Source organism: Actinia tenebrosa, unplaced genomic scaffold (assembly GCF_029948245.1).
Source record: "Actinia tenebrosa isolate PJP-AT-01 unplaced genomic scaffold, QUT_ActTen_1.0 PGA_scaffold5__44_contigs__length_20552954, whole genome shotgun sequence".
NCBI lineage: Eukaryota > Metazoa > Cnidaria > Anthozoa > Actiniaria > Actiniidae > Actinia > Actinia tenebrosa.
Window position 1 is genome coordinate 1176647 of NW_028292582.1, and position 16325 is coordinate 1192971.

Here is a 16325-nt window from a genome sequence, read left to right on the forward strand (position 1 = left end):
ATTAAATATTATATGGTACACCTCTGAAGGAACTGAAAAATGCAACTCTTTAAACATATGAAGAAAAGCATCAAGTAGTGAAATAGCAGAAAATAATGAAATCGAAATAAAAATATTTGTTTTTTTGGCTACCTTGGATTTCTTGGTATGCAGACATCTCGATGCTGCAAATCGAACTGCCCACGCAGTCGAACCAAAGAATGTTCCATTAGAGCCACATAATTTTCGATTAATATTTGCTTACATTGTCTCTTAGATTTGGCAATGCCAAGTACATGGATCGCATGATTAATGTTATGACATTTGCGTGTTTAAACTTAATTTTTTTAAATATTGTATAGCCATTTTTATTGCTTTTTCAACAATATAGATAGACCGCGCTCGAATGCTAGAAATTACGAATGGTATATCCAAAGAAAAGCTCGGATAAAAATTAAGATACAACTAACAAAATAATATTAATATCTTTAATATATTACTTATTAAGAGAGAATTCTTTTCGTATTCAAGCGGTGGCGCCAATAACTATTTTCTTGAAGAAAAGCTGTTGTACAAGGCTAAAACCATGTTATTCAGAAAGTTTAACTTGTTTGGAAGTGGAGATGGCCGATGAAAGTGGAATCAAAGTGTTTAACCCAAAGCAAAAATTTGAATCGAAAATGAGGTTTAGGCCTTCATTTGCTTATTTCACGTACATTTTCTATTAAAAGCCTGACCAAGCTACATTCTAACACAAATGCAACAAAACATCTTTGTACAATTGAAAATGCCTCTTCAAACAAGCATTTTATCATAGTACATCAGTTTCTAACTGTTAAAAAAAGGTGTTGAGTGTTAACCCAAAACGAAAATTGGGTTCAAAACTCATACGAAGGTCTAGTTTTTGGCGCTATATGCCATTATTGCTCATTATTGAAAAGAAATTCCTTAATCTTTAGGCCTGGGTCTTTCTCTGTGTTACTTTCTTCTTGCAAACTCAGAATTAATTAAAAACCCAAGCACACACAAGCACAATTAATTCATCAAAAAGTCACACACATTTCAACTACCCCTCTAACGAATTTAATAATTAACTTTTACAAGTACTTTTACTAGTACTTTTAAAAGTGAATAAGCTTAAGGATCTCAAAGAAAAAGTAAACATTAAACGCCGGAAAAGTCACTGAATGAAACACATCTTGAAAAATTCATAACCCACCTACAAATATTTAGCAATTAACTATAGGCTATTTAATAATTTTATATTCAAGATAGAGACCGCACAATATATAAATAATTTATGGGGCTCGCTATATACAGTCAATGTCATTAACGTTGTCCACCGAAAAAGTAGTATAGGCCGAACCGCACGGGCCGGATTTTTGACGAGCAAAAGGACGAGCAGGACTAGTACATTAATTATTCATCACATATTAGCATAAAATGAAGAGCAGGTATTGTTTGAGGTTGCCATGACGACCAATTGACGTCATGAGTTTATTGTTAGGCAAGAGTTTTGGACGAGTAGGACGAGTACATTAATTATTCGTCATTAAAATGACGATAGACTATTGTTTATTAAATCGTTACCATAAAATGACGAGCAGACTATTGTTTATTAAATCGTTACCATAAAATGACGGGGAGAGTATTGCTAGGCAAGTTTGGGGAAGTCTTTTGTTTACCAATCCAATTTATAGAGCGCGGGGATTTTGAATTTTTAACTCAAAAGCTCAACCAAGCAAGCAAGCAAGCAAGACCTAAAAATTTTGACTTTTTGAGAAACGCAATAGCTACGTTTTCCAGTTAGGCTATCGAGAATATCACGCTACCGTCAATGAATTCAAAAGACTAATGAAAATACATGTTTTTTTGAAACAATATTATGTGTTGAGAAAATTCATGATATCACCCTTCCATAATTCTTTTAAAAGCAAACACCAAAGTTCAGCAATCAACCAAGCGTAAATCTTCCAAACTCATCAAACTCAAGAAATACTTCGAGTATTTGCTGACTTTTGTATCCAACACAATGCACTTAATGACTCATAAACGATAAACAATAAGACCTACTAAGGTCTTCCTAATTATGCAAAAATCAGCTGAAAATGATTAGTTCTGTTATCTTGTTCTTTATTATATCAGTATCAGTGTCATTCCGCTATTTCCAACTATAAGTTGATCAGCAGGGACTATATAGTCTACACAGAGCCAAAGTTCTGATGTAGTAGTCCTTTTAGAACTTTTCTGTCTTGTGTAGATTTCTTAGCTTGGTGTTTATCAACATTAAGTAGTTGACTAATTTTGATCCATGGATCTCTAACATATTTAGCAGATGGAATTGCAAACAGCAACTGTTTCGTTAAATTTGAATTTGGTCTTCTACAAACATGTGCAATGTACTTCAAGTAGCGTATGTATATAAAATCACGAAGTGCCAGGGTTCCCACTATTCTCTCCAGGTCTAAGTTCCTATATTTAAAGGCAAACGTTTCTTCTCCGTCACTATTCATTTTCCTTTCCCAGCCATTCCGTACCATTCTTCTTAGTAGACCAAACCAACAGGATTCAAGCTTTTTCAGTTCATCTTCATTTGGTAGTTCAGCCTCAGTACAGTAAGTAAGTCTGGATCTGATACAGGATTCCAAGAGTTTTCTGCGTGTATTCATAGATACTTTATGATCTGTAAGGACGTTCTTGAGCTCGTGGAATTTTCCTGTTGCACTTAGTATTCTGTTATCATATTATTATATATAAACAGCAATCGTTCTATTTCATACTGGACCATAGTACAATGATTCTGAGTTCCCTTGGCCTTCAAGCTTATTAATGCTGTCATATCTCTTTCCTTCAATCATTTTTTGTCACGTGATAAATAAGACACGGCATCAAAAAATTTTTATGAATGCACAAATCTACAGGAAGCCCATATCCGATTTAGTTCTTGAAAAACACAGGAAGCCCATGGCCGAGACCATTTGAAATACCAAAATTAATAAATGATTTTATAATCATTTTATATTTGCTTATTTTTTCTATGATTGAGAGTCGATGAGAGGTCGATGAGAGGTCGATGTAAGATTACCTCCTCTCCTCCTGTTATCAGGCTATCAATAGCTTAGCTATCAGGCTATCAACTACACTTCATCAGTAGGGTAAAAATAACCTGCCTCACCACGGTCTAAACCCAGCTCACGTTTCCTCAATCCAACACTTGGCGAATTCTGCTTCGCAATGATAGGAATAGCCGACTTTGTAGGATCAAAAAGCAACGTCGCTATGAACGGTTATCGCTGCCACCAGCCAGTTATCCCTGTCCCAACTTTTCTGACACCTCTAACTTAAAACCCCTAAAGACTAAAGGATTGATAGACCATGCTTTCACAGTTTTTAGTCATGCCGAAAATCAAAATCAAGTAAGGATTTACAACTTGACGTTATCAATTGAAAGATTTCCCGCCCCCGCCAAACACCCAACCTGATAGTGTCTTCGACTCTGATTGGTCTGCAAAAGAGAGACCTTAAATCCAGAACGCCAACCTTTCTTCTCCACATCGTCAGCCACGTCTTGTTATTTCTTGTCAGGCTCTCTCTCTATGCAATACCTTACCATCAACAGTTGAGATCACACGCAGTCATTGGCCGTGTGGGCCAAACTCCAGACTTTGTCTTCTTTGCGCAACTTTCGCAACGTCTCCCCGAACGCACCACTGGCATGCACGCAATTCAAGAGGCTTATACTATTCACAAAGCCCGGCTACCAGCACGGCGTTCTTCCGCGGGCCATAAGCATTAAACGTATGCCTATGCATACCAGAACTTCACACTTATTTTTCCAATGCCGATGTCAGCGCAACCACTTCTCCAATACTTTTCCTTACGGATCTCCACAATGCAACTGCTAAATATCCCAAGAAACCAACTCTTGTACTCGGCTTTAATTCGAGCTATGAGGCATCTATTCAAATATTCATCTAATTCGTCATTTGAATATCGGGTCTTTAAGATACGAAGGTTCATATTTCCAATATGTTAATCACTATGACGTAACATAAGGGATTTGAGTTAATTTGTGGCACTTTTAATATTGAACACTGGACCTTTTTTTGAAAACAAATTTGTAAGAACCTTTACGTGAGTCATGAGTAAAAGGGAGATGCTTTTAAAATAATGTATTCCAGAACGAGTGCAGTGTTGTATATTAAATGATCCCTTATGTTACGTCATAGTCATTAACATATTGGGAATAAAAACCTTTGTATCTTAAAGACCCGACATTCAAATGACGAAATATTTTCACAATCAACTATCCACTATCTAAAAAATCAATTCTGAAAATGTTGTGCAAAGACTCATAAACACTTTAACCCTAACCCTAACCCTAACTCTTGTTCAGGAATAAAGAATTTTTTGTATTATTTTATTCATTTAGATTGAGATATATTTAGATAGATTTTTATTGACAATTTTATCGCAGCCCATGGGCTAAGTTGCGTAATTATGTACAAACAATAAAAAAAATATATAATTATAATAATAATGATAATAATTAAAAAACAATATTAATAATAATAATAATAATATAGTAGCAATATAAAATTGCAGCAATAATAATCCTAACAAATATTTATATATATTTTTTATATATGTTTGTTGGATTGAGTACTTTGTTTGACTCTCCGGAATACATATTACATTTAATGGAGGGGTTATTACATTTATGGTGGGTTTTGATTATTACATTTATGGCTAAATTTTATTACATTTAAGGTGGGGTCGATTATTACATTTATGGCTGACTGTTATTACATTTATGGTTGTTGCTACATTTATGGTAGATTTTTATTAAATGTATGGTGGGTATTACATATATGGGTGTTATTACATTTAAGGGTAATATAGCAGCTGTTGATGTTGGCAACTCTAATGTTTTTTTTTTTTTTCTTTTTTCGTTGAAAAAGAAGACGAAAACGTTTTCAATATATATTCCGAGCCCCATCAAATATTTATATATTGTGCGGTCTCTATCTTGAATTTAAAATTATCAAATGGCCTATTGTCAATTGGTAAATATTTATAGGTGGCTTATGAATTTTTCAAGATGTGTTTCATTCAGTGACTTTTCCGGCGTTCAATATTTACTTTTTCTTTGAGTCACTTTTCACTTTTAAAAGTACTAGTAAAAGTTAATTATTAAATTCGTTAGAGGGGTAGTTGAAATGTGTGTGATTTTTTAATGAATTAATTGTGCTTGTGTGTTTTTCGGTTTTGAATTAATTCTGAGTGTGTAAGAAGAAAGTAACACATATTTCAATATAACCAGCCTCGATCTTCTATCTTATACAGTTTATTTGTGAATTCATAATTATTAACTATAAATAACCCATCACTTATTATTATTTGAGATGGTTTTTCATTAATAAATGCTGTGATGTGTTTCTTTCATCGGTCATCTCCACTTCCAAACAAGTTAAACGATTTGAATAACAATATTTTAGTCTTGTACAACAGCCTTTTTTCAAGAAAATAGTCTTTGGCGCTTACCGCTTGAATACGAAAAGAATTCTCTTTTAATAAGTAATATATTAAAGATATTAATATTATTTTGATAGTTGTATCTTAATTTTTATCAAAAGCTTTTCTTTGGATATACCATTCGTAATTTCCAGCATTGGAGGCAATATTTCGAAATATTGAGTTGGCTGCTGAGTTGGTTGCTAATTTCAGCGCGGTTAAAGAAAGCAAAGTAAAGGCACATAACAAATTTGGTCTGTTTTATTTTAAAAAAAATCATTTTGGTTGCTATTTAATTTGTAGAGCAATATATCCATAGTTCCGAACTAGACAGTAGCGAACGAATCACCATTACTTTGCAGCAGTTTTGCCAGTGGAATTATGTCCCACAAACAGCTACACATTGTTTGTTTTAAAGAAAACTACAAGGGTTACGAGTCAGTTTTATTTTATTTTTTCATACATGAAACCGGCAATTGAAGCAACTTATGATATAAACGTGTTGATATAAACACATTGTTGCATATCAGTGCCTGGTTCACACGAACAGCGCATCTCGAAACACCAAGCGGCGCAAACTAAGCAATGTTCAAACATGAAACGTAATTGCAACCAAATTAAGATATATACTCAAGCGCAGTGGTACTTGGTTACATCAAAATTGGTTTTCATTTTTCGTTTGTGTTTGCGTTGCTGTAGTTAATCACACGCAATTTTCCTTGCGTTTGCGTTTGCGTTTGCGTCGATTCCAGCATACACATAAAACGCAATTGAAAAGCCAATGCAAACGCAAGAACACATAAAATAAACCGTTGTTATTCTTTGCGTTTGCGTGGCTCGATCGTGTGAGCAAGGCTTGATGGCGCATGTGCATGTCCCCATCCATTTCATACATTTTAGCACCAAAACGCAAAATGCTTTTCCTTCGTTGGTTTCGGTTAGCAAAAATGGGTTAACTTTTAAAACCATTCTTCAATAGGAACCGATTCCAAAACGCTAGCTTATTTTTAAAAGGGAGACTTTCGGAAGGGGAAAAGCGTCGGCACAGCCAGCCAATAATCCACACTCAATCTAGCACTAATTGTGATGTTTTGGGGTTTTACGTCTCAAGACCTTTAAAACATTGTCTAAACGATAGGAACCAACGCTAGCTCTTTTATGTGTTTATTATATAAAAACGAACATATGTGTACAGATCCAAAGAAAACATCAAGGTGATTGTCCACTAAAATTGGAAAATGACAACTGAAGAAAACTACAAATTATAAATGCCCTTTTAATGCCTGCTCAAGGTGAACATTTTCCCATTTCACAAGTTTGAGCCTCCATTGGAATTCCGACACAGGGATTGGCTAAATCTTGACAAGCACGTGATCGGAACCGCTGACCAGTACCACACGTCACACTGCAGCTACTCCAGCTTGTCCATGGGCCACTGTTACTTGTTCTGTCTTCACGCTTCGAGAGCATTTCGACGTTTCTTTGGACAATGTCTTCAAAGTTGTTGATGATGCCGCTATCGACGTAATTTAGAAGACGCCTATTGATCACGTGTCTTTTACCAACGGCACCACTGCCTGCATTGCCTTCAGTAACGCAAAAATTAAAGTTGAGTTAATGATAATGGGTTTTTTTTGTGCTCCTTGGCATCTATATTATATCTTTCCGTAGAATGAATATTGCTTCAATAATCATATTTCACTGTATTGTATAGTCTGAGAAACTGAGCACATGGAGGAAATTGTCCTTACTTCTTATCGGTAACCTGACTTATTTATGAATTTGCTTGTACGTGATTTACCCACGTAAATCTATAAATAAAATGCATTCATCCTCTCCTTTACTTGGGCCCGGGGACTCGCTACTAATACACCTAGCCTTGTATTTGAAAACGCAGCTCGTTTTCTGTACCCTCATTATGATGTTGAATAAAAATTGATGAAAAAGTTCTAGAATACCTGGGGTTCTGCACTCCTGCAGCTGGCACTGAGATGTCAACAACATGAGACCAAGACATGGTCTTCCACCATAACGGGAGAATGGGTTGGAGCACATCCGTAGACGAAACTTCTGTCCTTGACCACAGGTAGTACTACAGGGACTCCATGGCCCCCAGAGACTCCAACCACCATTAACTATTGACATGAAATAAAAGAAATAGAACATTATGAATTGTATAGATAAATTACTGTAGATTCATCAATTTTTAGAGGAAAACCTCGGATTACACCATGGACAGCGATCCGTTCTCTTCACTCATGTTAACATCAACTTATAAATAAAATTGGCTGCTGAAGACGTTTTGAAGAAAATAATACTAATAAACACCTCCACTATGCACTACGCATATGCTCATTAATTAACCATTCATTGTGGTTCTATGTTTCAGGGAAACTATGTGCGCCACTAAGAAGACTTAACATGGACGTAGTCGTCATAAAAATTGATTGAAATTTGACTTTCAAACTCTTTTACTTATTTTCAATAAATTGATAACATTTAATTTACAACACTTTTTGATTTTAAGCCGTAAGATATAAATAAAAATATCATAAAACTTACTCATTTCACGCACTGATTTATAATTTTCCCTTCTCCAAATCTCACAGGTTTCGGAGACCAATTAGCTAGTAGCCCCGGGCTAGTGAAAAGACTTTTCTTTCTTTAAGAAGTAAATTAATTTAACATCGAAAAAAAAAGTATTTATAGACATGATTATAATAAGTATATATATATGTGATATTTTTTATAACTATAATTACTCGGATATTTGATGAGGGGCTGACATTCTCTCTAGGCACCTTGGTTATCAACAGTCATATTCTTATGTAAATTACCAACGAATAATGTAGACTATTTTTCACCTGGGCATTCTCTCTCACTACTGCATTCAACAGTTTCATGGCTGGTACCCTGGCAACCGCTACCACCATTCGCTGGAGAAGGATCATCACAAGTACGCATGCGTTGTCGGTTTCCATTTCCACAAGATCTAGAGCACTGACTCCATATGCCCCATGGTGACCAGTTGCCATTGACTATAAACCATAAATATTAACCAAAGACTATTTAATTTACATTAATGGACCTCCAAACAAAAACTTTGAAACATTTTCTAGATCAGAAGAAACAAAAAAGAAAAACAAACAAACAAACAAACAAACAAACAAACAAACTAAAAAAAAATTCTAGATAAAGTTTCGAAATAAATTTTAATTGACTTTGCAAACCTTTTTGACAACATTTCCCAGCGTATCCAGCTTGACATTTACACTGATCGCCTAAAGGTGTTCCGCCATTCAAACACATTCTGTTGCAGGGTTGGACCTCGTGCAAGAAATACTCACATGTGCCTCCACATGTTGGCTCAGTTATAACCTTGAAGGAAAAGAGAATACAAACTAGGCGTTTGGGATGTAACGCGATTGCGTAGAGTAATATATGAATAAAGGCATTTTAAACGAATCCTGTTCTATAATGCGCAACTTTAATTTATTGGTAGCTAGTTCTCTCCATTTGTTCTCTCCGGTGCTTTTAAAATCAGCGGTCGACTACCGCTTTTGGACGTCTGTCTTCAATAAAATACTGCTAGCTGACTGCTAGCTTGTAATGAGTGATCTTACTGAAGCACAGGGCTTTCAGAATACTAAGTACTGCCCCTGACTGCTTGTTTTACGATAGCAAATAAAATTATGCAATTGAATTGAATATACATGTTTTATAAAAGATTGTCAGTTACCTTTCTTGATCTCTGTTTCACTCCATCGTTACCACATAAAGAAGAACATTTGGACCACTTGCTCCACTTGCTAACACCACAGGGAGTCTTTTTGCAGGCTGTAGTAACCGGCCTAGCCGTGGTTGAAGGTTTGCTTTGCGTTGTGTATGCTACTTGAGTTGTTAGACGATGATTGTGACGAGTACACGGCGTCTTGGCTTTACGAGAAGGCTTTATAAGCCCTGTAACTGGATGTTCACTTGGATGAGCAGTTGGTCGAGTTAAAAGAAGATGGTGTTTGTGCTTAGTACATGGTTTCTTTGTTCCTTGATGCATTTTCTTGGCCGAGTTACATCGACAACTAAAAACCAAAAGCAAAAGAAACCAAAAAAGAGGCACAAGCTTCATTCTGTAAAGATACCGAGTCACTCAGTCCTGCAAATCAATGATTCAAGAATCCTACGAGGAAAAAAACCCTAAAATTGGAAAAAAAAACAAGACAAAATTTCAATAGCGAAGGATGCCGCTCAAAAGAATGCTATTTGTTTCCTTAGACCTAAGTCAGTCAGTACTATTAGTGTAGGAATGTTTACTTAGCTTTTGAATAGCATTATGCAAAATCGTTTCGTGAGACCTTAGTGAGCTGCCTTAGCGATGATGAATTGAGCTTAATTAGTATTGACTTACGTTTGTCGGCAGATTCGGTATTATGAGAATATCAAAATATCTAAGTGATAAACTGATTTCTTTAAACTAATTAAGATTAGAAGAAAAAGTTTTGCTCTTTTGTGAGTTTAAATCATACAATATACCTCAATATACGTACACAATGAATGCCTTACACAAAATTAAAGCTTGTTTAGTTAATGGTGACGACTTCGCTTCGAGCGTTCGTCATCAGATTGCTCTAGGTATTGTATGAAGATGGGTTTTATTCAAATACGCGCTCGGTGTCGTCATCAAATAATTAAAGTTAGGGAAGCATTGATCACCTTTATCTTTGAAAAGCTAGGAAATATATATTTTTTCTTTCAGTTTTTACAGCTTTTGCAAATTTTAAAAGCAAAAAAAAAAAAAAAAAAAAGGTTATAAAATGTTCGCATTATTTTCTCAAAATCTGCGCCACAGAATTTTGTAACTCATGTATCATAATTTATGTAAATGAAGCAATTTGAAAATAAAACTAGGGAAACACACATAATTTGTTTTTTTCTTAATTTTGATATTTCCTTACGACTTTGATTTATTTAACGCTGTTTCAAAAAAAAAAAATTATTATAAACTTCAATTATTGTCTAATATTTGATGAAAGTTTTATGGTAATTAAATAAAAGCAACATTATAAACGAAGCGAATAAACAAGCTTGATGTGGTCGGCTATAAACTGTACCCTACCACCTTAATGACAGGGTTATATATTATATCATTTTATTATACATATTTGCCGATTAGCCTTCACATCTGGACGGCTTTAAGGTACGTGTATGTTACGTGTGGATAAGAAATTTATAGGTAAATGGGATTAAGAAACCCGTTTTATATTTAAAACAAAATCCAACCAAGTTCGATCGAGAATCAAATAATAGGTATTTAGTAACAATATCTCCAATAGTTTTCGTAGATACAGCCGCCTGCTCAAAATATTTAGATTTACAAACATAAAAGAATCTTGTAAGGCATTTATTTTTTCAAATAAGGGCTTTTGAGCAAAATTTAAAAAATATGATATAGCTGCATCCACCAAAGAATTGAAATTGCGGGCTTCCTTGGGTTTTGCCGGGAAAATTAGAAAACACACCCAGAATGCATTGCAATAATTAAGTATAAAAAGGTGCATGTCATGGAAGCGAGGCAAACGGAAATGAAGCAATGGCGGATTGTAATAATGGTTGCTGTTTCTGCACTAACCATCCTATTCTTCGTTCAGTTAGGGTACAAAACCACTACTTTTTGTTTCTATCTATGTCTAATTATTTCACTGACACATTTTTCTTTCTTTTAATAGCAGTTTAAAGTTCTCTAAAGCCTCGACGAGCAAAGGAAATGGAAACAAATCCGAACCAAGTTTATTACTGAATGAAAACGTTGCTCGTCATGTCCAGGAACCGTCTGCTGCCTCTTCTCCCAGTAACAAAAACTTTAGTCGCAAGTTACAAAATATTTTTCATAAAAAAATAGCGAATAAGAGTCTGGCGAAAACAAAAAGTAAGATATTGTATTGTAAGCTGCTTTTACTAGTGATCTGTAAACTGCATATGTAATCTCTGTTCCTCTCTGTTATACTATATAAAGCTTGACGTCACCTTAGTCAGTCATCTTCGATATCAATAACATCTTACGTTCTTGTTCTTTAGATGTGATAAGAGAATCTAAAAAACACACTCATTACTGTTGGGAAGAAGAAAAAGTTGAAGATATTGGCGAATGTCTGTGTTGCAGCTCCTATGAAAAGGTATGGTGCCAGGATGGATGTAACAGCTGTAGATACAGGGTTTTCTATAAGAGATTATACACTGGTTTTGACCTTATACCTGATACTGTATGTGCTATGGACTTGTAAGTTTCACAAGTGTGAACTCTTATAGAACTAGATGCATAAATGTGTGAACTTGAGATGCCGATAAGACTTCTTGAGTCGAACTATTCAAACTTTCATTATCTGTTTCTATTTTCAGAGAGTTAGTCCTGTCTGTTTATTAACTGGCAACAAACAACTTGTATTATGTAAAGTTAGTAAGAAGAGAGTATATAAAAGGTAAGCATTGTATTGTTGTTGTTGTTGTTGTTGTTACAGTATACAGGTGGGGAATCCAGGATTTTTAAAGGGGGGTGACTGTTATGAGGTACCTTGCTCTATAGTATTAAATACCACAGAAAACACATAAAAGGTGGGGAAATAGTAAAGAAATTGCATCTCAAGTTGACAGACATTAATTTTGAGAGCTTCAAGTAGACTGGATAAATGTGTTTTCAGTAATACATTTTTTATATAAATATTTTTTTCATTTGTGAAAAAAAATAGCTTCACTAGTCAACTACCTCACCACCACTGGATTTGCCTCTGGATATTTTTGAATTTAACTACATAACCTGGTTTGACAAGGACAGCAGAGCACATTTGCAGGTGGGGGTGGGGTGAGCTAGAATAATATTTTTTGGTCAAAGCTTGAACTTAAAATGGCCAAGATTTCACCATTGTAAAAATGGGGAGGGGGTTGGACTAAAGCTACTCCCCTACCCCTGGTTCTGCCATCTGTTTGAATGTTGTTAAATTGCTTGTACATCCTTTCAAAAACAAAAAGCAAGAAAACAACAACAACAACAAAACGAAAAAAAAAGAAGAAAAAAAAAAAACAACCTTTGAGCTGATCACAGTCAATTCTATTGTACATGGTATTCTTGGTTGGGGTTTTTGTATTGCAGGGTATTGTTTAGCCCCAAACTCATTGTTTTTGGCTATTGTTCTATTGTCTTCAATGCTCAGATGCCCTGTAATACCAAGAAAGAGCCCAATAATTGGTGTTGAGAATGAAATCCAGGGTAAACCCTTTGGTAACCCTAGAGACACTGTTATCAATGAGAACCTTGGCATATCGTTATGGTATATTATCAGTATCTTACCTCGATGACATGTTTTAACATTTGCTTTCTTGTACTTCACTCAAACAGTTGTCTATATGTGAAATGGATTGAAGAAAGGAATTTTTGGACCTTTGAGGTATAGTTACTGTACTTTTAAAAAGAAGATATGTTATTGTGAGATGATTATCATAAACAGGCTTTTTTGGTAGGGCCAGTTGTTGTCACTTCGCCTGCTTGAAATTGTTTTATTTACATAGACCGTACAGTTTGTGTGTGAAATATTTTTGAAATATGCAGTGTCATAAAATAGCAGCAAATTTTAATCAAAAAAGGATCGGAAAATTTTTCTTTAAAACTTTCATAGCAAAAGGTTGTGTTTACCTACTATTTATTAAAAATTGGAGCAACTTTCATTGTTACTATTAGCTATTAGAGTTTTAAGAATTGAAACTTAGTTTTTTCATTTTGCTCATCAAAACATTCGTATGATGTCATCATGATGAATGTCATTTTGACATTCTTTCATCTTTATTTTTTCAGGGTGTTTCATTTGTATTCCTACTCGTATCAAGCTTGTCAGTCTGGCAAAGAAACAAGAAACTAGATGCTATTTATAGAGAAAGACTTAGGAAGAAAGTATCCAATGATGATGTGTAAATTATTTTTATAATTTATTGAAGCCTAATACTGTACTTAATTGTATAAATTATTAATCAGCACGAAATATGTGGAATGACTTTAAATTTCACCCCGTATGGCCTAGTTTTTACAGAAGCTGTACATGCTTTGGTCATCAACAACAATCATGCTATTTACATGTATACTATGGTGTTCAGAAATCAGACTTATTACGCAAACCAGAGGTTATCAGTCAGCTAAGCAACTGATACACCTGTGTATTTTTACGAGTCAAGGAGTATTTTGGTTAGCCTTTAGGTGATCCTAAATACAAGTGATGAGTAAAAATGCACAGCCATATCAGATGCTTAGCCGACTGATGAGTTGTTCATCATTTAATTCTACGAGGAAATGCTCAAACTCCCTCTAAACTCGATTGTATGCGATTGCAAGCAGATGAGAAGTGCAGATACGGTCTCATATCATGCATTATCAACAAATAAGCATGATAGAGTGCAAACAATCAATCCGTTAAACACTAATTACTAAATAGTACAAAATAGTGCCAATTAAACAATAGAAAACAATGGAATAATTGCATGAAATTGTGCTATTTAGTATTACTAAAGTTTCACGGTTATATTGTTTGCACTCTAACAACGAATCAGCTTGCTTAATTCACTGCTGCACAGCTCATGAACTGGTTATATCAAAGTACAAAGACATGCATGCAATTTATATTCCTTAAGGGATTGGTCATTATTTGTCGAGGGGGGAGCTGGTGCATTATGAAATATGCTATGCTTGATTTTTGCTGACCCCCCTTCTTTTTAAGCATGATGTTTGCTGATTTTGCTGATTTTTGCTTAAACTTATGCATAAATAAATACTGATCCACACCCTATTTGCACCAGCCCCCTGCCCCCCCTCCTTCTCGATAAATAATGACCAGTCCCTAAATTATATATACTGTATATTATACCCTTTGTTTCTTCAATAGATTGTTTGTAATCAATATAACTTTTAATTTCTAGGTTTACTTATTATGCCTTGTGTTTTTTTAGGTTGATAATTATTATGATGTAATATAACATCGTGAGATATTAATTATTTAGGTTTTTGTAAGTATTATCCATTATTTATTTCAACCAAAAGCAATAATACTTTTCTACTTAGCCTATTTCTTTGGATAATAAAAGACCAGTCACCATAGTATAACATTTTCCCAGTGGAAAAATACACTTTCTGCTCCCAAAGGAATGTTTACCAGGAATTTTTGTTAATTTTTTCATAGGAGAGTACCAACTTTGAACAAAATACACATTGTAATACTATTCCTCATTGAAAATTTAAATTAAAGATACCTGTATTCCAACTAATAATATATTATTATTTGGGCTTGTGGGACATGGGAATGGTAACTATGTAAGGGGAGATGAAACCATGAATACAGTTTCCCGGATTCTTGGGAAGCATGGGTGGCATAGTGGTGTGAGCACTTGCCTCTCATCAATGTGGCCCGAGGTCGAGTCCCGCTCGGTTTGGTGTTTGTAATTATGAGTAGAGTTGTTTGTTGGTTCTCTCCTGCGCTTTGAGGGTTTTTTCTCCGGGTTCTCCAGTTTTCCTCCCTCCACAAAAATCAACTCCTAAATTCCGATTCAATCACTGAATGAGGGTCACAGGTTTGTTAGCCACTGGCTGCTAAGTACTACCCTCGTGAAAAAAGGGATTTTTTGTATTACCTATACAAATCTTACGATCTCAAGTACAATTCGGTATTTATAGTTACAAATATAAAATGTTTTAAAAGTTTTCAAAATTGGCAAGCCTTTAGGCGAGTCCAGTTTGAGAACTTTCAATCTATCGATCCTGAATAATTTTGCAATGAGATCGTGTGATTTCTTGTTCATAATACACTAAAACAAAATTGAGCAACGTAATTGGGACTCTACAGAATACAATTTGGGATTTAATTATACTCCTCTTGTCCAATCAGAATAGAGTAATTTTGTAGAGTGTATATATAACATGAATATAAATTAATTATACTTTGTTTCCCTTGAACCAGACATCATCGAATTTCAATCATTATTTTGTGAGATAGCTCTCAAATGAAGAAAGTAACTAAAGGTGTTGCATGCTGCATACCAAGCTTGACATGTATTATATTCATATCTAAATAATGTCAGCACAGAAGAAAATATGCTAGAAAAATGTGCAGACAAAGTTTGGTAAAATTCCATGTCACTGTGAGCTTTTACATATTTGATTTACATTTGCCCCATAGTGCAGTGGGCTTGGTATGCAAAATGTAACAAAACCTTCACCAGCCTTTTTTTTAAAATAGCTGTATGATCATGATCATATTGTACTTAAAAGTATGAGCAGACTTTGGTGAGTTCTAAAGTCAGTTAAATACAAATCTATTTGTACTTTTTCATATTTTCAATACAAGGACCTGTACGTGATTTGTTTATATATTTGCAAGCTTTGCCCAGTGGGTAGGCTAGGGGATGAACTCACAGAGCAATGCTCCATCAAAAGGCCCTTTTAGTGGAAATAAATAAACAAAGAACTGCAAGCAGAAAAGGAGTCCATATTACCTGTCTAATACTATTACATGTAAGGGGTAGTTAAATACTGCTCCAGTGCATAAACAAAAAATTCTTTCAGTTGTAATAAAAAAATCAGATCCATTTAAAACATAAACAGTTTCTTTCATACTCAGTTCAGTAAAAAAAAAACACAAGAAGTTACGTAAGCATAAAGGAAATGTGAAAAGCACTAAACTCATATAGCTTGTCACATTTCTTATATGCTTTCAGTAAAAATCCCTAAGCATAAATCTTGGATTTACCACTCCATAGTGGACAGAAAGCCTAAGAGGTTTTGCAACCCACTTCATAAGGCTACT

General features: G+C 34.7%; 2 protein-coding genes across 3 annotated transcripts; one reads left to right on the plus strand and one right to left on the minus strand.

Moving 5' to 3' along the window:
- Positions 1–6641: 6641 nt before the first annotated feature.
- LOC116294686 (coadhesin) lies at positions 6642–9766 on the minus strand. The gene is made up of 5 exons (XM_031702338.2): positions 9233–9766; positions 8724–8871; positions 8358–8531; positions 7452–7628; positions 6642–7079 (listed from the first exon to the last, which is right to left on the minus strand). Exons 1-5 carry the CDS (start codon positions 9617–9619, stop codon positions 6781–6783), a joined length of 1185 nt encoding a protein of 394 aa, XP_031558198.2. The 5' UTR covers positions 9620–9766; the 3' UTR covers positions 6642–6780.
- A 1307-nt stretch (positions 9767–11073) lies between these two features.
- On the plus strand, positions 11074–14793 carry LOC116294661 (protein JTB). 2 transcript variants are annotated; one of them, XM_031702306.2, is made up of 6 exons: positions 11074–11143; positions 11217–11416; positions 11566–11663; positions 11887–11966; positions 12881–12929; positions 13334–14793. In XM_031702306.2, the coding sequence occupies exons 1-6, from the start codon at positions 11097–11099 to the stop codon at positions 13448–13450; spliced, it is 591 nt and encodes a 196-aa protein (XP_031558166.2). In that variant the 5' UTR covers positions 11074–11096; the 3' UTR covers positions 13451–14793. The 2 variants fall into 2 exon arrangements, with proteins under 2 accessions (XP_031558166.2, XP_031558174.2); XM_031702314.2 differs by having other exon boundaries at positions 11078–11143; positions 11220–11416.
- Positions 14794–16325: the final 1532 nt, after the last annotated feature.

Bases quoted from the DNA above. Each gene is read 5' to 3' on its own strand.
- LOC116294686 (XM_031702338.2), bottom strand. From the start codon at position 9,619: ATGAAGCTTGTGCCTCTTTTTTGGTTTCTTTTGCTTTTGGTTTTTAGT. The intron at 7,629-8,357 runs GTGAAAAATAGT...TCATGTCAATAG, and splicing joins TAGTGAGAGAGAATGCCCAG to TTAATGGTGGTTGGAGTCTC. The intron at 7,080-7,451 runs GTATTCTAGAAC...GCGTTACTGAAG, and splicing joins GCAGGAGTGCAGAACCCCAG to GCAATGCAGGCAGTGGTGCC.
- LOC116294661 (XM_031702306.2), top strand. From the start codon at position 11,097: ATGGTTGCTGTTTCTGCACTAACCATCCTATTCTTCGTTCAGTTAGG. The intron at 11,417-11,565 runs GTAAGATATTGT...CTTGTTCTTTAG, and splicing joins GAGTCTGGCGAAAACAAAAA to ATGTGATAAGAGAATCTAAA. The intron at 12,930-13,333 runs GTATAGTTACTG...TTATTTTTTCAG, and splicing joins GGAATTTTTGGACCTTTGAG to GGTGTTTCATTTGTATTCCT.